This window comes from Dreissena polymorpha, chromosome 6 (assembly GCF_020536995.1).
Source record: "Dreissena polymorpha isolate Duluth1 chromosome 6, UMN_Dpol_1.0, whole genome shotgun sequence".
NCBI classification, from domain to species: Eukaryota; Metazoa; Mollusca; class Bivalvia; order Myida; family Dreissenidae; genus Dreissena; species Dreissena polymorpha.
In genome coordinates this window covers 59477117-59501379 of record NC_068360.1, presented here as the reverse complement: position 1 = coordinate 59501379, position 24263 = coordinate 59477117, and the positions used below count along the sequence as shown (strand labels likewise).

At 36.5% G+C, this 24263-nt stretch overlaps 2 protein-coding genes across 5 annotated transcripts in view; one reads left to right on the top strand and one right to left on the bottom strand.

The window, feature by feature from the left end:
• The window catches only part of LOC127835190 (G2/mitotic-specific cyclin-B3-like), a 284803-nt gene extending 269122 nt beyond the window's left edge, over positions 1 to 15681 (bottom strand). For 2 of the 3 annotated variants that reach the window (XR_008028409.1, XM_052361502.1), the window contains exons 1-6: positions 15521 to 15681; positions 5201 to 5293; positions 4742 to 4837; positions 3833 to 4092; positions 1237 to 1294; positions 847 to 945 (exon numbers count right to left, since the gene is read on the bottom strand). Coding sequence is in view for 2 of the 3 variants with exons in the window: in XM_052361502.1 (XP_052217462.1) it covers positions 847 to 945; positions 1237 to 1294; positions 3833 to 4092; positions 4742 to 4837; positions 5201 to 5278 (591 nt within the window). In the remaining variant the exon portion in view is untranslated. Of the gene's footprint in view, positions 1 to 846; positions 946 to 1236; positions 1295 to 3832; positions 4093 to 4741; positions 4838 to 5200; positions 5294 to 15508 lie in introns of all 3 variants that reach the window. The other variant, XM_052361504.1, reaches the window with a different exon arrangement.
• A 60-nt stretch (positions 15682 to 15741) lies between these two features.
• The window catches only part of LOC127835188 (uncharacterized), a 51336-nt gene continuing 42814 nt past the window's right edge, over positions 15742 to 24263 (top strand). The window contains exon 1 of one of the 2 annotated variants that reach the window (XM_052361498.1): positions 15742 to 15815. In XM_052361498.1, the coding sequence (XP_052217458.1) occupies positions 15783 to 15815 (33 nt within the window). In that variant the 5' untranslated portion in view covers positions 15742 to 15782. The remainder of the gene's footprint in view (positions 15816 to 24263) is intronic. The other variant, XM_052361497.1, reaches the window with a different exon arrangement.

Below are 24263 nucleotides of genomic sequence, written 5' to 3'. Positions count from 1 at the left end.
TCGATGTTAGCACAAGCCCGCAAACCCAGCATCGGTAAATTGTGAATTTGCCTGGGCTTAAGTGATACAAGACTTACGACCCAATTTGTCAAACTGCAGATTTGAACCACTGGTTATTGAATAAGATTTATTCAAATGCATTGGGAATATATCCCAGTTGTGTTATTTCACCGCACAATTCTTTTTGTATGGTTATGTGATAAATGTTTGCCCAATTTTTGTTTGTCCTTGCTGTTGAGAATTTTTGCAGGAAAATCAGGCCAAAACCAATTATCCCAGAAAAGATCTAGATTGAAACAGCTTATTGCACCTTTCTGCTAATTTTGCATAATAGTGATCTTATGCTTCCAGGGCAAAGTTAACCAAGCTACTAAAATAAATTCTACTTTTTTAAATGTGTAATAGGACTGGCTGAGGTTATGCTTTCAGTAATAAGCAAACATGACTAAGCAAAATATATAATAATATCTCAATTTAAAAAAACAACCATGTAAACCTTAATCAGTCCGGTTATCGGTCCCATTCCCAATAACGGCAATAGAGAAAAGTTTATATGTTTGAAAGCTAACAATTCCCAACATTTTTTTAATATCTCACATTGTGTTCATCTCCAATCTAGCTATTTAAGTTTAAGCTTAGTAAATATAATACTGAAAACCCTTTAATTCTCAATTTTAAAGCATTTTTTTTCCAGCAAATCAACATTTATTTCCCAATTTTAGTCAAAACGCTGTGAATTTTCCCAATCCAAAGAGACCCGCGCCATTCCCAAAATGGTGGGAAAACACATACACTGTTAATACTATTAATTCAAAAATTTCAACTGACAGACGGATTGAGCAGTACCTCTCTCTCCTTGTAGTATTTGAATATGTCAAACGCATACAATGCCACCTGTACTGGGTCCCCAAGGTTCTCTGTGTCCACGTCATCTACATCTGCTGGCTGTAACACAGAACTGTACTTTTTTTAAAAAGTTAAATTTGGAATTGAAAAAAGGTCTTATACAAGTTTGCAAGATTGCCACATTCTTTTTTTAATAAAAATGAAGTCAAAACATCTAGTTGTGGATTCAACTTGTTATGTTACCTCTATAAGATATATAGCAGAAAGTTATTTCACAAAATATGATATGATAATACTTATTTTCACCACCCATAAACAAAACACACTGAAAACTGCAAAGTTAACCAGCACATTTTATTCAAACATTCCCTCAACTCAATCATGAGGTACCTTTGTTTGTTCCTGGGTTTCATCCTCCACCTGCACCAGATTCTCCACACCCTGACAGCTGCAACAGAACATAAGTATGGACTGAGAAAATGACTGGAATAAGCTGTAATTGTACTTTGAAATAAGACCTATGGATTTAAATGACTAATTTTGGGACTTTAGTTTAATAATCCATTTTTTAAACATGTAATTGTAAATAACAAACAAGTGCAATTTTATTATTATTTATTTTTATATCACAGCTCAACAAATGTATATAATTGTCATTATTTGTTAAGTCTTTTACATGCATGGTCATAAAAAAAAAGAAAATTTGAAATTATCGTGTAAGTACCTGTTATCGAACAGCACCTATTATCGGACGTTTTGTTTTGGTTCTGTATACACACGCGCAAACGTGCGCATGATGTCACATTGATAAACAAATGGTCGCACATGAAGTCCATGACCTACTTGCCTTCTTAGCTTGAAACAAAAGCGCCAAAAACAGGTTGAAGGAATGCATTTATTGTTATTTACACCGTTTGATGTGTTTTTTGCTATTACTTTTTGAATGCATTTATCAAAACGTGCATTTACACACCAAAGAGCATATTTCCGTTTGCAATTTTGATTGCAGCAGACGCAGATTTTTTCGACGAGTCCGGATCACGTGATAGTCATGTGACTTTGTATATACTGGAGTAGTATTTAAGTGTCGGTTAATAGGTCATGTTTATATCGGCCGCCATTTTGTTTTGTCTGCTAGAGGTGACAATAACCAGGGAATCAATGTTATGAATTCTTGAAGGTAGTTTGCTGGAAAACTTTACAGATAAATCATTCAATGATTGAACTGTTAGTCATTTGTTAAAACAAAATGTTTTTGTCATTTTAAGTGTTCCAATTTTAACGTAATTTAACGTAATTTCTTAGGTGTTTGATAACTGGTTCGTCCACCATAAAAGCAATAAATATAACAACATCATCAGAACCAACAGATAAATATTCAGTTTTCACCACTTTAAATGTTGTGGACTAACTCGTTTAATTTTTTGGTTTAATACCAATGAGCGAACTAATGACCAATTAAATTGCCAATTTGAGTAGATAATGGTAAATATTTTGAAAGATAATTATTAAAAATTACTTTGATTTACTAAGGTTCAAATTATAGAGCTCGATTGGATATAAAAAAAAATATGTATTTTTTTTTAAACTTCAATTAAGAATTTTTAGGTCCCATTTGAAAAAAATATATACTTTTTTCAGTTGGAAATGATACCAGCCCCAATTTTGAATGAAAATGACACTGGTTTTTAAATGTGAATCATTTATTCTCAAACGGTGGATAAGCAATTAAAGCATGAAATGTTAATGTGTTTGTATTGTTACATTATTTGATTTGTATTCAATTGTGATCCAATACATTTCATATTCAACTTCTGGCTGCGCCACTCATGAAAATATAATTTTTTTCTGTGAATTAAAATGGATAATCTAGAAAACCAACAAATATCATATACATGAACGTAAACTAGAACTATAAAACATCTGAGGCATAAAGCTTCACTCCCGCAGGGGTTTTTCTGGCTACATTAGGAAAAGGCCCAAGCCTATGGATTTGGGGAAGGAATTGCTTATTTTGGGAAGAATTCTCGCTAAAATTACTGATTTGGGAAATGAAAAAGCTGGTGTAAGTTAGGATTTTTGGGAAAACTGCACAATTTTAAAGAAATTTTCATTTGGGGAGCGGCCTTTACTAGGCCTATGTTATATAAGGCTGAAAACCCCTGCAGTCCCAGTCTATAGCAAAAACTAGACATTGACATGCTTTCATAAGAAAAGGATCAACTGCAGTAAAATATCTGACATGAAGGTCTATAATACACATTATCTCAAGTCTGCCAGGCCTTTTTCTTACTATCTCAGTGACAGTCTGATAGCAGACCCTTTCCCAAATACCGGTATACATTTTTTGTTTACAATTCAGGGCAAAAATTTTCAAAACGAGGAAAAATCACTTTGTTTTTAATTTTACACTTTTCTTAACAACAAAAGCGAAAAATATGATATTGAACACTACCGAGCAAATTTTAGATGACACAGCATTTGGATATGTTCTCTAGTTTTCATTGACGTATGGAGAACAAACAAATCACCATGCAATTTTCCATGGTAAGAAAAAGGCCTGTCTACATCTAGAACTACAGGGAAACTAAATACGGGGAAACTAAACACGTACATACACCTGATATGGGTAAAGAACTAAAGGGAAACTAAACAGGTACAGATACCTGAGATGGGTAAAGAACTCAGGGGTGTCAATTGGCCTAAATCTTAAATCCTGAAAATCACCCTAGAATTTTCGGGGACAGAGTCAAAAGAGTTTTAATTATTAATAAAATTATCTTTCCTTTGTAAACAAAATGCCAAAGGTCAATAATTTGTGTTGAAGATGACATTTTGTGACAAGAATGCTTAAAATAACCAAAACAATCCTCTGTTTTATATCAATATCAAAAAATTTCCTTGAGGGCTTAAATCCTGAATTCAGGAATAATCCTGAAAATTGACACCTCTGAGAACTAAAGGGAAACTAAACACGTACAGATACCTGAGATCGGCAGCAGACACCAGAGACTCCTGGGAGGAACTCGAGCCACTGCTGCTGCTGTTGGAGTCCTGTGAGCTCACAAGTGACAGCGTGCTCTCCTCTGTTAGATTCTCACTGGACGACGCCTTCTTGGTCTGTTCCTTCCTCTTGGATGCCTTGCTGCCATCCTTGCTGGGTTTCTCCGCAGGCTTCAGCAGCTGTGTTGTAGGAAGCTTGGACTTCTTCAGGGCAACTCGGATGTTCGCTTTGTCGTTCAGTGCCTTCAGAATCAAACACACAAGTTTAACATTGCTAGAATTTATCTTAGAAGGCAAAAAAGCGCTCTTTCTAAATGGGACTGGCGATCTATTAGTAAGACTATCAGAATATTGCTTGCATTCATGCTATCACCTTAAGAAAGAAATCTTAAGGCTTAATTTAAAGTTTTTTACGCAAAGGGACGCAACTGTGCCCGATAATCAAAATCAGGGGTGCCATTGTGTCTGATACTCCTGTCATCATGCAGACGTTGACATTCGGGTTAGAGGTCAGGGGATTTCAGCCTTATATAACAGGGGCCTATTAAAGGCACCTTCCAAATTGAAAATTTCTTTAAAATCATGCAGTTTTCCAAAAATCCTAACTTACACCAGCTTTTTCATTTCCCAAAGCAGTAATTTTAGCGAGAATTCTTCCCAAAATGAGCAATTTCTTCCCAAAATCCATAGGCTAGGTCCTCTTCCCAATGAAGCGAGGAAAGGCCTGAGGTCTAGCTCTGACAATTATGTGAATAATTGAGCTAAAAATGGATGGGCATTGCCAACAGAGGGTCTTTGCCCTTGTGCCTTACCGATTTACTGGGATTGTCCTGCTTTAAGGATATAAATTGTCTTTCCAATGGAAAGCAAAATTGCTCATTGTGTCACTCACATTGGTAATGTCACCAAATGCAGCACGTCTCTTTTGTGATGGATCCTGCAACATGTCTCCCTGCCTCTTGCCTGCAGTTGTGCCTGGCCCTTTTGCCTGGAAAACAATGTAAACAAGTCTTTGATGCAAAACCGCCCAGCTTTTTAAACCTTTGTGCCAATGGTCCAAGTCTGATATATATATATATTTGAATGATAGTTATCAATCAAATCTTTAATTTTATATCAATACCTATCATCTTACTTGGTTTGACTAAACTATTTAACCGACTACAAAATGGCTCTTTGTCATTGAAAATACAAAAATGACCAGAAAAGCGACAAAACCACATATTTTTTTGTTTAGAGCTCTGACTTGTCAGCTCAAGGTTAAAAAAATAAAATTTAAATGTTAAGTGAATGACTGCGGTCTGCCCATTGAAATATTATTTACTACTACTCTACCACAATGCTCACTTACGGCAGTTATTGTTCCTGGTTTCGTTTTCCTGGTGTTTTCCCCACCAGCCACAGGCCGTGTTCTTCGAACTGGCAACATTCTCAAAAGTTAACACTGAAACCAAATATGAATCACAATATTAAGAATTGTGTTTGTAAAAATTGATAACTGTTACAATTATAAATATTTTATTGTTATACACCAGTGTTTTTTCTCTCACCATTTTAGGAATTGGGCCAGTCCCTTGGCCTTGTATTGGTAAACACAGCGTTTTTTTTCCCAAAGGGGAAAGGTACCTGTACCCCTACAATTGGGAATTTTTCGAGTCGTGAAATCTTCAAATTGGGAAAAAAACGAGTCGCGAAATCAATGAATTGGGAAAAATTCGAGTCGCAAAATTGATGAATTGGGAACCTTTAAAATGCATGTAATCTATCATTAGGGGCTATATTCTGCATCACAAAGCATTTTAAACTCTAGGTTTTGACAGAAAAACTACAGTACGGTTATGATATTTTGACTATCGTATCATGTCATGTGAAAATTGTGTTATTGCCACTTCAGTTAGAATGTGCCCGTCAATTGGAAAAAAATATCTTCCAGTGGTAGGCATAAGCACTGAGGTTGCATAAAAAATAATATTAATAATTTTGTTTTAGCCCTTAAAAGTCTTACAAGCCCTGCAATGTTTCATGTGAGTTAAATTAAAAACTTAAAAACTAAACAAAAACAACAACAATGGATCTTGTACTGGTTTGACATCTTTTAACAATAGACAGTGAGAATAGTCACACGTAACCAAAATGAGTTTTTAGAGTGGAATGCTTTAACAATAATTTTCAAAGGTAAGTCTTATATTTTGTTTTGATTTTTTTTTCAAATCATCAAATAAGATATTAAGATCATCTGCCATGAAATGCTTATGTATATGTTGTAAATAACTATAGGATTTTACACCCATGTCTCATTATTTTTAATTTTATGTTAAACTTTTATTTGTTTATATCCGTATCCGAATAGTTACTGTCCGGATTTGACACTTAAAAAACTATACATAGAAGTAATATGCGCATTTAACTCAATACGGTTACGTTTTTTTTAAATGTCAACGAAAATTTAGTGTTGAGAAAGTTTATTGATGTAAGGAAGACTGGTCTTAGCGATGGAATTCTTTCACGGGAAATATCGATCACTCGTCGCGGTTATGTAATCCATTCACATTTTGCACAGCGGTTAGAGTTGCGCCCCATTTGAAAAGTTTTGTTTACTTTCTACGCAACAATGTCCGGCGAAAATAAATGGCCGAAAATGAAAGGCTCCACAATATCAAAAGATATTTCCAGCGAAAATAAAAGGCACTGGCTATTGGGAACGGCACCTAAAATCGTTCGGTAGATATCGAGATTGGGAAAGGTCCGGTGCTAAAATTGGGAAGCCTCCGGTAGGCTTTGGGAAAGGTACCGTTCCCCGGTACTAGTTAAAGAAGGAAAAAAAACGCTGAAACATCCTTATGCCTAAAATTGTAAAATAAGTTTTGTTGTTGTTGTTTTGCTAACTAAAGCTTCAAAATTGAGAAAGTGTTTCCAATATTATATTTACTGGATAAATTTATAGAGCTGGTAGAAATGAACTAAATGATCAGATCGTAATTTATTATTTTTGAAACGATCAATAGGGAATTTTAAGGTCCCATATGGCATTTTTTTCCATTGGGAATTCAAACAAAAACAAGAGATGTGTTTGTCAGAAACACAATGCCCCCTACTGCGCCGCTTTGAAGCCATATATTTGACCTTGAACAGGTAATTAATTCATTAATATTTAATGTTGGACATAACATTTTTATGAGCATGGTTACTAACAAATGTAGTGAAATGAAATAAGCATTTAATACTAATTTAACAACCTTTTTTCCACTAACACGATTGTACTTAAAAAGTGCAAGATTGTAAGAACAAATTGTTTGGTATAATGTATTAATTTACGATGTGTTTTACCATTGATCCAGAAAATTAACTTCAATATTTATGTTGACAGTAGAGATTTTATCCATTATATTGATTTCATGGTCAGGGATCACACTGGACTCAAATTTTAGGGAGAAGTGACTTCTCCCAGGACACTGATTTAGGGAGAAGTGAGGAGACTCTAGGGAGAAGTGGAGAGACTCGGACACAAGGGTTTGCATGTAGGGCGTTACAACACACATATATGTGTATCACATTATTGAAGTTTACCACTGTAGTACACATAATTATATTTCTTTTGTGTATCTTAATTTTTCCAGCAGTTCTAATTAACCAAGTAATAACAGACACGACAGATAAATAACTAAAATTTTACTAGCTCTATATTCAATCCATTTTGATGTACATATCACATTATAAAGACTAAAGTATTTCAAAGACCAGGGCTTTTTTTCCTGACTTTGTGAAGCAGCCCTGGCCCCTCACTTTGTGAAAAATTGAGTCGCGAACTTCTTTAAATTGTGAAAAAACGAGTCGCGAACTTCTTAAAATTGTGAAATTCAAAGTTCAATGCATAAGTATAGTTAAAGCATGTTAAACACTCGAATATTATCAAAATTTCCTTAAATAATGCAATAAAGGCATATTTTCCTTCTATGAATACTGTATTTGATACAATAACAACACATATACATAATCTGATTTGCAAAACATTATTCATGTACCAAATGCAACTAAAATACCTGGTCCCAACACTTTTTTTAACACAGGAATAACATTTATAAACATAGAAAATTTCAAGGGCACATAACTCAGACATGTTCTGGACTTTACAGCTTTAGAACTCTGTTCTTTTTACTCTTGAAAATGTTAATAATTCTCTCAATATCTGAAGAGGAAAATTCATTCTACATGATAATTTTCATGTTCTGTGAGCCTGACCCTCGCCAGTGCATGATGATCTCCCTGGGAGGTTGTCATTTGATCTGAAACATTAGGTATACATTGAAAAACAGTACTTTTGTAAGAAATGTAAACCAGTTATTTTATTTTTCATATTTTTTCACAAAGCATAAATAGACTACATACAAAGTTTGAATCATGAATATGCGTCATGAATATGCATTTAAATTTAAAAAAAATATATATGAAGGGACCAGTGTTTTTTTTATGGCAATTTCGGGGCCGATATTCGGCCCCATTCCCCTCAAAAAAGAGTATATATTTTTCCCCCATTTTGTAAAAAAAATCCCCTCCAGAAGTTTATAAAAAAAAAAAAGTAAATTTTTTTTAAGTTTTTTTTAGAAAGAACTGTCTCATAATCATAATAAATATATCCCAAATTTATTTCATAAACAAATAAAAAAAGTATATAGCTATCATTTATATTATTTTGAATAATTATAAAGAGTTTTATTAAATAGTTTTTCCCAAATCAGTAGACTTTTCACATTAATTGCATTTTTCTCACAAAAATGGCAAAGAAAGGCCTGATATACCTATATTGTGTCAATATTTGTTGATAAAATAATTCCGATTTGGTCCATTTTATTGATAAAAAAATGCTCAAATTTGCCATTTTATAGATTTGAAAGATCCCAATTAGACTCAAAATGGCTAAGAAAACTGAGACAGTGCATGAAGGCTGAACTGTCTTAAAACTTAAATGTTGAAAAAATCATTGATATATATTTTAATTTTAAGAAAAAGGACAAAGACATTCAGCTGTGAATATTATATTCATACAAACATGTGTATTAATATAATAAATATCATTACATATAAACAAGTGAATTTTTAATTTTCCCCTTTTCCTAAAAACGACGCCACCATTCCCCTATAAGTGAAAAAAAAACCTGCAGGGACCACATTATTACTTTAACCAAGATTTACAATTGTAAACAGATACGAATAACAAGTCTCGGTCATCAATACTAGGGGACGTTTTGACTAGCTTCCATCAATACATAAGCCGCGGCCGATGCTTTCACTTTTATCAAATGACTTTCCTTATAATGTTATCAATGTGCATGTTTCAAAACTTACCCTTCTGTAGAAAGCTTTTGTTGCCATTTTTTCGGCGTTAGCTGTATATGCCAGCTTTTCACCTTACCTGACCTTTGTAACTGTCCAATAAAATTCAAATAAAATTTTCGCGGCTAGTTCAGAATGAATACACTTCAGTTATCCCATAGGCTGATATGAGCATACCATCAGAACATTGGAAACATGTCTGCGTCTTTGAAACACTGTTTTACTGCGTGTTCAGCATGAAACAATTTTATCTCTAACGAAAAGGCTTAATAGATAGAACAATTTTACACTCAATCTCGACATCAATACAGTTTGTGCGTCCACCTTTTATTTTCAGAGGCAACAGCGTTTTTACTTAAAGGCTATGTTCTCATTTTAGTACTGACTTTCATATTCCTATCAACATGTTAACATGTAAAAGTATAAAAAGCAGTGGAAGCGTGGCCTCACTTTAATGCATTGCATTTCAACCCGCGAGTTATCAGGGTTTATTTTCAGGTCATCGCTGCGTCCGAAGACGCTTATGTGCTGAGCTGAGTTTGTGGCCAGTTTGTTATATAATATAGACCCTATCCGTGAACTAGGTGAACTGAGATTTTCTTAAGACCACAAAAGATGTTAAATGAAGATATTCAGCGATATAATTATGGTATGTCAATAATAGATTCTTTATGTGTTTTCAACAATACCATGATAAATATTATTTTTAATTAATTTAACAAGAATTATTCCACCATATTGCCTAATGTATTAAGCATGAGCGCGATGATTCTCGATACTGTTAATAATCGAATCAAAAAGCAATGCCCGACAAACCACTAAAACAGGTTTGTTCGAAGAACGCGCGTATAAATATTTAAAATATGTACGAATACTTCGTGTGTGGCCGGTTGACTCATATGTTTAAATTTCACTTCCATTCTTCATTTGGTTTTCTGTTTTGTATCAATAGGTTTATGACCAGCAATATGTAATTATGTAAAATAAGCCGCGAAAACTCTGCGTTACAGGGCCCTCACACTACTTTGGGGGAAGGGGTCCGCAGCCCTTAGGAGGGGGAATTTTCGCGGCATTTCCATTTTTGGGGGATTTTTTACTTACTCTCTCATTATTTCATTTGTACATGTTTGCACTATATTCATTGCATTTTTCATAATTTAGTTATGTTTGAAAAGATTAAATTGAAATAGAATTGAGAAATAATAATCATAAGACACATCTTTCTATTAAAAAATTTTTAGGGGGAATTCCCCCCCCCCCCCCCAAAAGGGGAAAAAGGGGGAAAAGTATACTTTTCAGGTGGGGGACTGCCGCCGAAATTCGGCGGCAGATTTGATAGATTGAGGGCCCTGGCGTTACATCCTGTATTGCGTGTGATCCAGCTAAGAACTGCACAGAAAAAGACATTCGCTATCCTTGGTCTCATTTTTTGAACTCTTTACCTTTCACAAACTCAAACCACAATCTTTTTTTAAAGATATTTCTTGTTCAGTGCTCCAGCTAGGCCTAAATCAAAGGGCGCCGCGCCCTGCCCTCCCGAACCTCCGCCCTGCCCGCCCGAACCTCCGCCCTGCCCCCCCCCCCCCCCCCCTAAAAAAAAAAAATTTTTTTTTTTACAAAATTTTATGATAATTCATAAATCTCTTATTACATTGTAATTAGTTTAATCCTCATTGTAGACATTATATTTGCATGGTTTAATAATAATGGGAATAATACAATTATTTATAACATATAAATTAACATGCAATAAGAAGCATTCCAGAAACACCCGCGCACTCGAACGTGCCCTTTTTACAAAATACTACGCGTCAAAAGTGCCCTTTTGACAAAATACTGCGCGTCGAAAGTGCCCTTTTGACAAAAAAGCCCCCCTGCCCTTTTCAAATCCTAGCTGGAGCACTGTTGTTTATTGTGACGTTGCTAGGCAGAGCTTTTACTATTTACACCGGTTTCACTGGTTACACAACACTTGAAAATCGATTAAAACAAGCAAACATCGGTAACGCGAGTCGACAATTTTTCGTGAATTCGGAATTAAAAACGAGGGTATGAAACTTATATTTCAGTTCTGAAATGGCCGTTTTTTACAGTTTTGAGCACGAAAAGTCCGTTTTTCACGATTTAAAACGGCTGTTTTTGTAAATATTCACGGCCATGTCAGGTTTGTGAATTGGCCGTGTCAAAATTGTGAAATGTCCGTCCACAGCCAATCTCAAAGAAGGAAAAAAAGCCCTGAAAGATAATATGTTTATGAAGCAGTAGATAACATAAGCTTAATAAAACTGTCAGACCAGATAAATATTTATGTTTGAAATATGACATATGCTTTTTTAAATAATTATTTTTTTTTTTTTTATAGTCTTTCCAATTGCAATTTCATGTGAATACAATTCGAAAAATGATAAACCACACCGTCCGCATCACCCCATCTGTATTCTTCATTCTATTTCTTCTCTAAAGAATTTCGAGATTAAATTATAACCGACGAAAAATAATGTATCCAAAAACAACAGTCAGAAAAATTGTACATGAAACAAATTGTGCATATCGTTTGACAGCAAAAAAATGAAAATCGGAAACCTAGCAAATACGTAATTAATATACAATTTAATTGACATATTGCTCTACAATAGCATAGTTTGTGGGTAAAAAACGACTTAATAATCACCTTTTAATTTCAAACGATAATCGGCAGAAAGGTGTAACATCATGGACATAGATCTAATTATTTAATTATCATCCTTTTGTTAATTCAGATGGATAGTCGGTAGAAATGTAAAGTGATCAACTTAGAAATAATTTTTTATTGTTAGGCTCCTTGTTATTTGTTTATCTTTAAATACGACGTTTGCCATCGGCCGCTATAGTGTTGGCAGACGACAATATCAACTGTGTATTTCCAAGTATACAGTGTCTGCGCATGAATGACCCAATATTATGTGTGAGCGAACTCAATGTTTAGTGGCCGGCTACCATGTGACTTGAATGCTGACTTGACCAATATTAATCGCCGATAAGATAAGTTAGGAGGTTGGGAGAATCGGGGCGGGGTTTACCTCAAATTGTTGCTCAATTGCGACACGCTCCGGGCTGCGACAGTGTGTATTGGAAAATTGAGTCAGACCTTGACATCGAGAAAACCGGATGTAAACAAATTCCAATAAGAGGAAAACTGGAAATTTCTTAAATTTTAGGCGACGTTCAGCGTAAGAAAGCGACTTAGTGGCTCATGTCGCCCCCTAGCGCGAGCCCTGATGGTCAACTTCAAAGTTTCCCAACACTATTCTTACAACACAGGCATTTGCTACTGAATATTAATCAGTGTGACTAAAATTCTTTGTGTAGTGGCAAAATTGATTCATTGTTTAATGTGATAGGTTATTAGCAGGTCTTCAACCCAATTATTAAAGAATGCATTAATTATCACATATTTGCCCAATGGCTAAAAACTAATTATCTTAGCTAATCAGATCAAAATGAGAAGATAATAGTACTACATGTATAACTGCCAGGTCTCTAAATTAAGAATTGAGATAGCGATCAGCTTCACAATTGATAGTAAATTAAACAAAAAACATGGATATTCCGTATATTTGTCTTTATTAAGCAAGGGCCTTATAAACACTTCACCAAACAGAATTTCTCCAAATTTCAAGCTTACTTTGGGATTTTCCCCCTTTTGTCAGTTTGTGGATAATTTTCCCAAAAAAGAAGGCCAAGCTCTTTTCCAAAATTAAGAAAAAAAAGCACTGAGATCATTAAACCTCGATTAGGAATATCTGAAATATCTGAAAGCAGTGTGTGTAAAACTCTGGAAAATGGACTGTCTGATGGACAGTCTGGCTGCTATATGCCACCCTATCAAGGGCATAAAAAACTATTAAACTGAAAGCTTATCTATCATTTGCAGGTTCCGGAGATAGTAGATAAGTTCAATTGTTGATTTGACACAAGATCTAGCTCATGATTGAATCCGGAGATAGTAAAAAGCATATTTTTGAATTCTGAATGCTCTGCGTTAACCATTGCAAAAACTTTCAGATTTTCATGAACCGTTGACATGTTTGAAACTTTGGATAAAAATCATTAGTATGCAAGCACACCATATCTTATGAGTTGTTTTAATTTGCGCATACATATTTACAGGGCTCTCGTTTGGCCGTTTTTGGGACCGAAATTCGGCCCCATTCCCCCCTTAAAATAGTATACTTTTCCCCCCTATTTCAGCTTAAAATTCCCCCTTCCAAAAAAAAAATTTTTTTTTGTTTTACTTTTATACCTATGTTGCCGGCTGGTATCATGCTATTAACCTTTGATTAAATGTATATTTATGTAAATTACATTCAAATAAGCAATTTTAAGAGTTGAATGGTACTTGAAAAAAGATCTTAAATTCTCCCTTTTCGTCCAAAACAACGCAAAATTTACCTTTTAAGGGCCCCGGCACCAATCCTCCAAAGTGTAGCAAGGGCCCTGATATATTTATGATAAATTTGGGCTAGATTGCACTTTACCCGTACACAGTTGTTTACCACTATCAACAAAGCGGGGGTTTGGGGGCCGTAGCACCCGATACTAAGGAAATATTTAGGATTAAAAGGATAATTAGGTGTTAGGTGTTTTGGATAAGCAGGGCTCGCGCTGTCGTTCGCCATTTGAGCCATTTGCGAAAATATTGAGAATTTGGCTCAAGAAAATTATGATTTGCGAAAATGCTAAAACCTAGCAAATCTTCATTGAAATTATCCGCAAATTAAATCCAGACTGGTTTTCTATAGTTTTCTCTTTGTTTCATTAAAAGTGTTCGCAAATTGAACAATAAACGAAAACTGGTCTGCACCAGAACATGATACATCGCTTGACCTTATTGTTATTGAAGCGCACATGGTAGCTGGCCAATCAACATTGAGTTCGCTCACACATAATATTGGGTCAATCATGCGTAGACGCTTGGAATACACAGTTGATATTGTCATCTGCCAACAATTTATCAGCCGATGGCAAACGTCGTATTTAAAGATAAACAAATGATAAGAGCAACAATAAATAATTTCCCAGCTGATCACTTTAGACCTGTCTACCGACTATCGATCTGAATTAAAGAATGATCATTAAATAATTAGTTCTATGTTGATGATGTTACACCTTTCTGACGATTATCGACGTTATCGTTTGAAATAAAAGGTGATAATAAAGTTGTTTTACCCACAAGCTTTGCTATAATTGTAAAGAAAAAAAGTCAACCAAATGGTATATTTATTACGTATTTTCTAGGGTACCGATTTTCATTTTCTGCAATCAAACGATATGCAAAATTTATTTCAATGCAGAACGCGTACAATTTTTCGGACTGTCATTTTCGGATACATTATTTTTCGCTGATTTAAATTTATTTTCGAAGTACATTATAGAAGAAATAGAATGCAGAATACACATGCGGTAATACAGACAATGTGGTTTATATCATTTAAAATTGTATTCACTTGAAATTCGCAATTGGAAAGACTATAACAAAGAACAATTTGTAAGTCTCTGGGTGGGGTGGGTGGCTTTGCTTTTTATTCTTGTTGGGTTCCTGGTTCTAAGACCTCCGGCCTAATTTTCAGAATTTCAAATTTAGGACAATATATTTGTTCATTAATGAATGTTTAATATTTATTAATAGTATATATTTATCATAATCATGGGGAAAATCTTTTCAAAAAGCATTATTTGTAGCATTTAAGCTTATTTCTTGTCCTTTTGAAAGTTGGTTATTCTAAAACAAAATTGTCAAAATGATGCAAGGCTAATTTTTTTGCTAGTCAAAAATGAGAAAATTGCAATTTCCTTGCATCAAAATGCAGGATTCTGCTTCAATTGAAATCGCAGTACAGTAACTACTAGATCTAATGTTCTGAACTTTTCCCAAATTTTACTTTACAAAAGTTTTTGTAAAATAACCTGCAAGAATTTTGTGACATCCCACCCTAAACACGCAAGGGGCAGCAGATGTTCAGGCCATCTTAAACGAACCTTTAACTTTAAAAGCGCTCTATAACCGAAATATTCAGACGTAATGGCAATTGCCATCAACTTTCACAACACCTCGCGAAAACAGGTGACAACAATATATTTAATCGGTATAAAAATTACAAATACAAAAATGCAACCCTATAACAGTTCAATATATAAAAATAAAGCACACTAACGGCTTATTAGTTAAAACAGATGAATGAACAAGCATGAGCCAGAAAAAAATATGCGCCTTCAAAAAAAAGCGCTCAACGACAACATAACAAAGTTTGCAACAAATACAAGAAATATTTTGTAAATACATACGCACCAAAGTACTCACCAATTTATCCTTGATGGAAATCTTTTTTAAGTGTTTGATTGACAGAAGTTTTGCCTTTTCCTAACGTAATATGAGCATTTTTTCGTGCATAAACAATCTCCTTGCACTACCTTGGCGCTTTCAAATTTTGTCTAAATCAGCGATGCAATTTGATTGGATGATATTGAAATATCAACGCCAAGCGGTAATATACAGCAATCAAGGGAAGTTACTTACAATACACAAACTGCGTGACAGATGGCGCGAAATTTCGAAGGCCGGTATGGGGGATGAAATATACAAGTATGACCTTCTGGTAAGTATTGGTTCATTTATAAAATTGATGGCGTATTTTTCACTCAGAATTGTAACGTCAACTATGGAATCATTAGCGTCTGTTATGTTTAGCGAGATTTATAGTACACAAAAACAGCACTTGCAAATTAGTTCTTGAAATTCAAGTTGAATGCTCTGAGGTTGAGCTTTTTGGTGTATTGTTCATACGTACAGTTCAGAGTTCTTCCTGATAAAACCAAATTCCATGTCAAAAAAATAAGTTTCAATTTTGTCTATAAACTCGAATTCAATCAACCGTCCTATAACATTTTTACTTTTTGTAACAAACAAAAAAACTGTTACCATCGACATCAATTTGCGTGTTTTGTGGATAAATGCTGAAAACAACAAGTTGATAAAAACCAATATCAAATCGAAACCAAAGTTTTGAATTGACAATTCAATAAATCTAACGTAGATCCGGAGATAGTAAATCTAGAACGATTGGTTGATTATACACAAGATCTATCTTTTGGAGGATTCTGGAGATTCAGTTGATGTATTTTTAAGCATATGTTCAAATTTGGAATACTTGGTGTTTTCCATTGCAAAAACTTACACATTTTTGTGGAGCATTGACTTGATTAAAACTTGGATCAATATCATTATTCGGAGAGCACACCGCATCAAGCAAGTTGTTTTGAGCATTTGATTTAGGATAAATTTATAATCTGTGTTTATGTATGCCAGAAAATATTTAATGTTCAAAATTCTCATTTTACCTATTTAAATGCTGCTTGGATTCCAGGCGGCACAGTTTCCATGAAAAATCTCATTACCAGTTGCAACTATCAGCGTTGGGAGGGTCAATTGTCTATATAGGTGGGAGTTGGATTATTGCAACTAACTTGCAAATGTTGAGGTTTTTCCCCGAGATAATTGAATTTAAAGTTTTAAAAGAATGCAAGCCTGTACAATCAACAATAAAACATGATGTTTAAAATCTGAGAGACTAATTAGTTGGCATTATAAATTATATTTCAACATTACATTAATAAAATCAGAAATCGTCTGTATTTTTTCCGTATGCGTTTAAGTGAGGGAGAGCACGTACCCTTATAACATGAGAACTTAATATTGAAATACCAGATAAACTACAATACATGTTGTTCAAATGGAATTGTTCACAGATTGGGGTCATTTGTTAGTGTCAGTAAATGCATTAAATTGCAAAACTTAAACATTAGAACTTTAATTGTGATTCCATTATATGAAGAACTTAAGAATATTATTTAAGAAAGAAAGAAAGTTAAAAGTTTGTTTTCATTTGAGCAATCGCTTTCGCCTAAAACATTCTGCTATCTTGACTGTTGTATGTACATTTGCATCTTATACTTTAACTGATCCACATGTCTTACAACATTTGACAAAAACAACATCAACATTGCAAATTGTTCAAGTGTGTTTTGTATTTTGATTTATAACTGTATAAATTTCAAATGATTATTAGTCATAATTTATAAACGAAACTTTATTTTCATATTGAGTCTGCGCCATAATGATAAGTGTAATGTCGCTCCCTGTTATACAGTGTTCCTTTAATTGTTGAATTTGTGACAAAAATCATTTTTATATTCTTTGAACCTGTCCCATTAACCTAATGAGAGCATTAAGCATTTCTGTAAGCTGTTTCCATACTTAAACATGAAAGTCACATATTTAAAGACATAACATGAAAATGACTAAATAATGACGCTGCTGTGTTTGATTTCAGACCTAGATATATAACTAAATTAAGAGTGTAAGAGGAAGAAGAATGACAACACTTGGCATGCACTTACGTATATAAGCAATGTTAAAGGGCAAACACATTTTCCGTCTTGGGCCACAACACAACTTCATTTACATGTATGTGACTTAGTTCATGTCCTGATGTAATTTTGCTTCAATTTTAGAAGGACCAACTCTTTCTCAGAAGGGCCAGTTAGTTTCATGATTGAATTTAATCCATCATTGACAATCCTACTAAAAAAAGTGAAGAACTCTGGACAAGTGTCTACTGTTAAGGGAATACTATCATCTTTTATAAAGAGAAGGGACATGATGGCCCTGAGGTGCTCACCTTATGACAAGGTACTGCAATTGTCTTGACCTGGTGACCTATTTTTTTACCCCAGTTGACCCAGATTCAAACTTGGCCTAGCCCTTTGCATGCTGGGAAATTTGTTGTCTGCTAAAAAGTCGTCTGCTGAATTTCTAAAACCAAACACACACCAGATTTATGCACCACCCCCCCTGTATCGCCTATCCAGGGGGATCCACCCACTCAGAGACGCCCTCCTGTGGCTACCAGGGGGTCCTCCCCGTCCACCACGTTGACCGACGGTGCTAGCGACACCACCTGTAGTGGTCCTACACTGTCGGACGACTCTATGTTTGATATCACGGGGAGAGACTCTCTGGTGTCAGTGCACTCCAGTATATTGGAGAACCTTTCTATCTCTGGTATCTGTGAAATAGAGGAGGAACCCCGAGTTAGTGTCCCCCCTAACCGTCCCAGAATGGTCGACTCCCAGACATCCCCAATGAGCTCCCCTTCCGACAACACCAGCAGACGCAACTCGTTTGCTGGGGACTCATTTATTAAAATCAAGGGTCCGCCAGCAACAGGTCCCACCTATAGGAAAATATATCTCAGCGAGCTGGCGGATCTGGTTGCTGAGATAATAAAGGACCAGAAAAGGCCCACTGGGAGTCGAGTTATATCTTACATTTATAATAAAATTGATTCTCGATTCAAAAATTGCAGAGAATCAATAACAAAGGTTATCCCCCCTGATAAAATTTTAACTTATAAAATCCATTCTGGAACTGGGGATCCTCCAATAGTAGTAGCAGATCCAGGATGCCCCCCCCCCGGCCAGCGGTACCCGCCCTGCAAATAAGAAACACGTTCGGCTTGCCAGGACCCCCGCGAAACTCAAAGGGGCCTGTGCAGGCCACAAACTAGGAGTTAAATCTCCTCACCACTCAATTAATCAGATTAAACGCAAGTTAATTTCGCACCACTATGGACAGTAACCTGCAAATAATATCATTCAATGTTGGTGGTCTTTCCGCCAACAAATTTACTGAATTAAAATATTTTATTGACTGCAACCCTAATACCCATATTATATGTTTACAGGAAACTAAATTTTCAAATATTTCTGTAAAGCAAATACCAGGGTATAACTGCGAATTTAAGAATTATGTTACTTCAAACCAAAATATTGCTGGTGGTCTTGCCATATATGTTAAAAATACAATTAATTATGAACACCTGGGAGTGAACAACCAATTTAAATCTGATGGTAGCACTGCTATTGAGGCATTAGCAATTAAATTGGTTATTGACAAGAACCGGCCTCTTATCCTGGTCAACTTATATTCAAGAGGATGTGATCTTGAAACTCTGAACGGCCTCTTTAAGGAATTAAGGACCATTAAAGGACCCTTTGATGTAATATTCACAGGCGACTTTAATGCACATCACCCTGCTTGGGGTTCCATAAATTCAGATGCAGAAGGTCGGGCGGTAATAGAATGGTTGGACGAGCAAGATCTTATACTGCTCAATGACGGTTCTCCAACCAGGCTTAACCCCACTGGTTTAAACTCCCACATTGACCTTACTGCTGTTAATGCCAGGATAGCAAGTGCGTCTGCATGGGCAACTGTTAAAGATACCATGGGATCTGATCACCTCCCACAACAGGTTACCCTGCTCAACTATATTGCACAGGGAACTGAGGCCCAATGCTCAGGGGAGCAAAAGTTTTTATTGGATAAAGCTAATTGGGCTCAGTTTAGGGACCTCTGCTCAGATCTCTCCCTTGCAGATGTTCACTCCCAGGATCCTAATCTGTTTTGTATTAACTTAACCAGCAGGATACTGTCCATAGCGGAATGTAGCATACCGGTCTCCTCCGGCAAGGTCAAAGCCAGAAATAGGGTCCCGTGGTGGAATGAGGCGTGCTCCAATGCGGTACAGGATCGTAAAAATGCTTTAAAAATCCTTAAAAAGAACCCCGCTGAGCATAATCTCCTTAATTATAGGTCCCTCGAAAATCAGGCAAAGCGGGTTATTTTGGACGCAAAAACTCAAAATTGGAAAGAATTCTGTGATTCAGCTATCATTAATAAGAAAAATACTAGGGATTTTTGGCAAAAAATTCACAGAATTAAAGGAAATTCATTCACTCCTGTACCGCTACTTAAATACAAAGGCGAAATTGCCACAACCCCAAGGGACAAGGCTCAATTTTTGGTACGACATTTCCAATCTGTCTCCAGTGACTCAAACCTTCCCGTTGAAACTCTGAATTATCAAAAGCGGTTTGAGACTGAGCACCGAAATATTTTAAATGAGCCTGGGGATAATAGCACGCCTCTCAATTTACCTTTCACTATTACAGAATTATTAAGTGCCATTAACAGCAGGAGCAACACCGCCACGGGGCCTGACAAAATAGCATATTTAATGTTTAAAAATATGCCAGCCATAACTCTAAAAATCTGGCTTAACCTATTCAATCAGGTGTATAGGACAGGCAGGATACCACCCGAGTGGAAGCAGGCCACAGTGATTCCAATTCCTAAACCTGGTAAAGACAAAAATGATCCAAACTCATATCGACCAATAAGTCTAACATCACATGCAGGTAAATTACTAGAAATAATGGTCAAAAATAGATTAGAACACTTATTGGAAACAAATAACATACTAAACCCCTTCCAGTCTGGCTTTAGGAAGGGGCGATCTACTCTTGATCAGCTAGCTAGATTACAACATGATATTCTTTCTGCAAAAAATCAAGGGCAATCAGTATTAGCAATTTTTTTGGACCTTCAGGCTGCCTTTGATTTAACATGGACCTTCGGCATACTAAAAAAGCTAGCTGACTATGGAATCACTGGATACTGTTTCCACTACCTCAGAGCATTCCTAGAGGGCCGTAAAATCCAGGTCAGGGTCGATGGGGAGTTATCAGAGGTAGCCATAACTGATCGCGGAACCCCTCAGGGGTCCGTAATATCCCCAACTCTGTTCTCCCTCATCGTAAACGGTCTACCTGATGCCGTAAAAGACTCAGGAATGGTTATCTCCCAGTTTGCCGATGACTCAGGCACTTGGTTAAAGGGGTCTAACATGTTACGCCTGCAAAAGAGGGCTCAAGCAGGCTTAGACTCCATATGGAAATGGGCAATTGAATGGGGATTCAAAATTTCTCCAACCAAAACAGTAGGAGTACTATTTGGCGAACAATTTCAGCACTCTTTGGACTTAAATTTAGGCGGCACCAAAATTATCTTTGAAAAAGTGGTGAAATTTCTAGGTATGTACCTAGATAAACAGTTAACTTTTACTCACCACTTTAAATATTTGGCAGAAAGGTGCGAAAGGGACCTAAATTTAATGAGAATGTTAAGAGGCACAGGTTTCGGATCAGATAAAAATAGCCTCTTAACACTCTACAAGTCCCTTATACGTCCAAAGCTAGATTATGGAGCCCAAATCTATGCATGTGCTAAGCCAAACGCCCTAAAAATGGTTGATGCCATTCAACACAAGGCCCTAAGGATAGCTCTGAGAGCCCTAAACTGTACACCGGGTGCACTGCTAGAGGAGGAGGCCGGTGTGTTACCTCTTGACTTGCGTAGAAAACAACAGTCCCTCAATTTCTGGGCCAGGGTTAAGTCTCGGCATGGTTCAAACCCCGTAAACAAACTTGTCGGGACTGGCACCTTCGTCAAGGGGAAAATACTTAAGCGTAAGCATGTCGCCCTACCTTTTGGTGCGAGTATTAGGACCCTGGTTGAGGATGCCGGTCTCGACAAGGTACATGTAGCAGACCTGAGGCCCTCCAAGGCCCCCCCCCTGGACGCTTGGACCCATTGATGTTGACCTATCACTCTCTAATAAAATAACGAAAACTGACTTGCCACAACTCATCAAGTCAGAAGCTCTCTCTCTTATAGATAATATGTATGCTGAGCATCTAAAAATCTACACTGACGGCTCCAAATGCCCTAACTCTGGTTTGGTAGCCAACTCTTTTGTAATCCCTTCAAAAAACATTAGTAAAACGCACAGGCTCAGCAACAATCTCTCTATTTTTACAGCAGAACTTTTGGCAATTAAATTCTCTCTGTGCTGGATATTGGTCAATAAACCTACTAAAACTGCTATTTTATCAGACTCAATGTCATCTCTTGAGTCCATAAAAAACAGAAATAGCAGATCTAGGCCTGATATTTTAGCTAGCATTTTGGAACTTCATCAACAGTGCCTAGATAAATCTTTAAAGGTCACATTAGTATGGAGTCCAGCACATGTCAACATCAGTGGGAATGAACAGGCCGACAGGGGGGCCAAAGAGGGCCTCTTGAGGGGGGCCGTAGATGTTGGGGAACCCCTGGCACCTTCTGAGATCTACTCCCTGACAAAGAAATTTGTTTTGGGCGAGTGGAATCTCCGGACCGACAATTTGTCTTCCCGTCGACATACTTTTACTAGACCTGCGAAAACCCTCAGGCCGCCTGACAGATACTCGGCAAGCATTGTGCTTGACAGAGCCATCACGCGCCTGAGGATGGGAACCACCCTATTACCCGGTGGCGCAGGAAAGTATGTCCTCGGTATAGACCCTGCATGTCCTAGGTGCCAGGAACCTCTCACTGCGCCCCACATGCTGCTACACTGTCCTAACCATAAGGCGCAGAGGGACCACCTTGAAGCTGCATTGCACTCCCATGGACTAGTTTTTAACCTTACCAACGTGCTAGACCCCAAGGGAGCAGCTAGGGGCCCGGTCTTCTCTGCCCTCGCCAAATACTTACTAGATTGTCAAATAACTGACAAAATCTAGGTCATTGGGGGAGGGAGAGCAGCCAACACCCACCTAATTATACAGTCTTTTGACTGTTTTCTTTTAAAAATGTGTAATCTCTGCACAAACCTGATGTAATCAAATAATTGTGTTGGATTTGTGTCGCTTTTACACAACCTTTATTTTAGTTTTTAATGGGTTTATTGTTCTACCCCGCCCTTTCTAAATCAGGCCAATGGCATTGACCTGGTCTTCTTTATTTTAATACATTTTTTATGAGAGCATGACGTTAGTCCACCATTTACATTTTTCAGTTTTTTAATATAATCATATTTTATGGCATTTTTTATTACAAGAAAGGACGAGGCTGTCCAGTAACCTGGGATTGTTGGCTGCATTGCACCCCCTCCCTTCCTCTTTGACACCCCACCCTTTCCCCTTCAAACTCGAAGAACCATGTCGGACTGGAGTGCACGGTGCAGGGCCTTATACCATTATAAACACCTATTTAGCCCTATCTAGGACAAAGTATTGTCGACCTTGCTGAGAGTACTAATCTTGTACCTTGGAGCACATTAAGGATTATTATAACTGCTATCTTGTGTAGCAATTTCCTTATTTTTGTGAAAACTGCTATTTTATATAGCAAATTGCCTTAATTTTATTATTATTGCAGTAACTCATGTTCAAATTGCTACTTTAATAGCAAATATCCTAATTTTTTATATTAAATTGCTATTTTATATAGCAAATTGCCTCGGTTTTACTGTCTAATTGTTATTTTGGATACCATATAAGGTACTTTAGTATTATTTCCTACAATGTTATCATCAGTATACTAATAATATTGGATAGATTAGAGCTTTTTGGGTTTATCTTAACGTATCTAGGTAATATTTGGTCTTTTTACCATTTTACATTTTACCATTATCAATTTTCCTTCAATAGTATACACACTATTTTTCATTTACTGTGCACTCCCTCTGGTCCAGGGGAAACAACCATTGTAGACTTCATCATCACAATTACCTCCCTTAGTACAACTGAGTGACACCACCCCTGCTGGCTCTTCTTTTCCCCCACCCACATCAGGGGTGGCGAAATCAAATGTCCGAGTTGCCCGAGTCGTACATTTGCTTGTCTGGGCAACTGATTTTTTTCAATTAAGTTGTCCGTGGACAACACGTTTTTTAAAAGTCGGGTCCAGGTATATAAAAAAATACATTGTATTAAAGCCGTAATTAGGTTTTACAAAACCGGATGTTGACATGCGATTACGTTGTCAGTGCTATTTGCGGAGCAATCAAGCTAAAATACGGGCACTCCCCTGCACAGTGATCTCCCTTCTTCTATAAGATACCAGGAGCATGCCGCATTTTAAACATTTGGCCCTACTGTCATTCGGTACCCCTCGCAGATTATCATAATCGGACTTATCCGATGTTGGTATCGGGTCCGTTCGCCCTAGTTACACGTTCGCCCTGGGTCCGTTCGCCCTGGGTTCGTTCGCCCTATATTATCATTTGCATATCGGGGTATGAACAGTTGATTGTTCACACATATAAGCAAGTTTAAACCTTTAGTTTTCATTAATTAATATAGTAAGCAATTAGTGA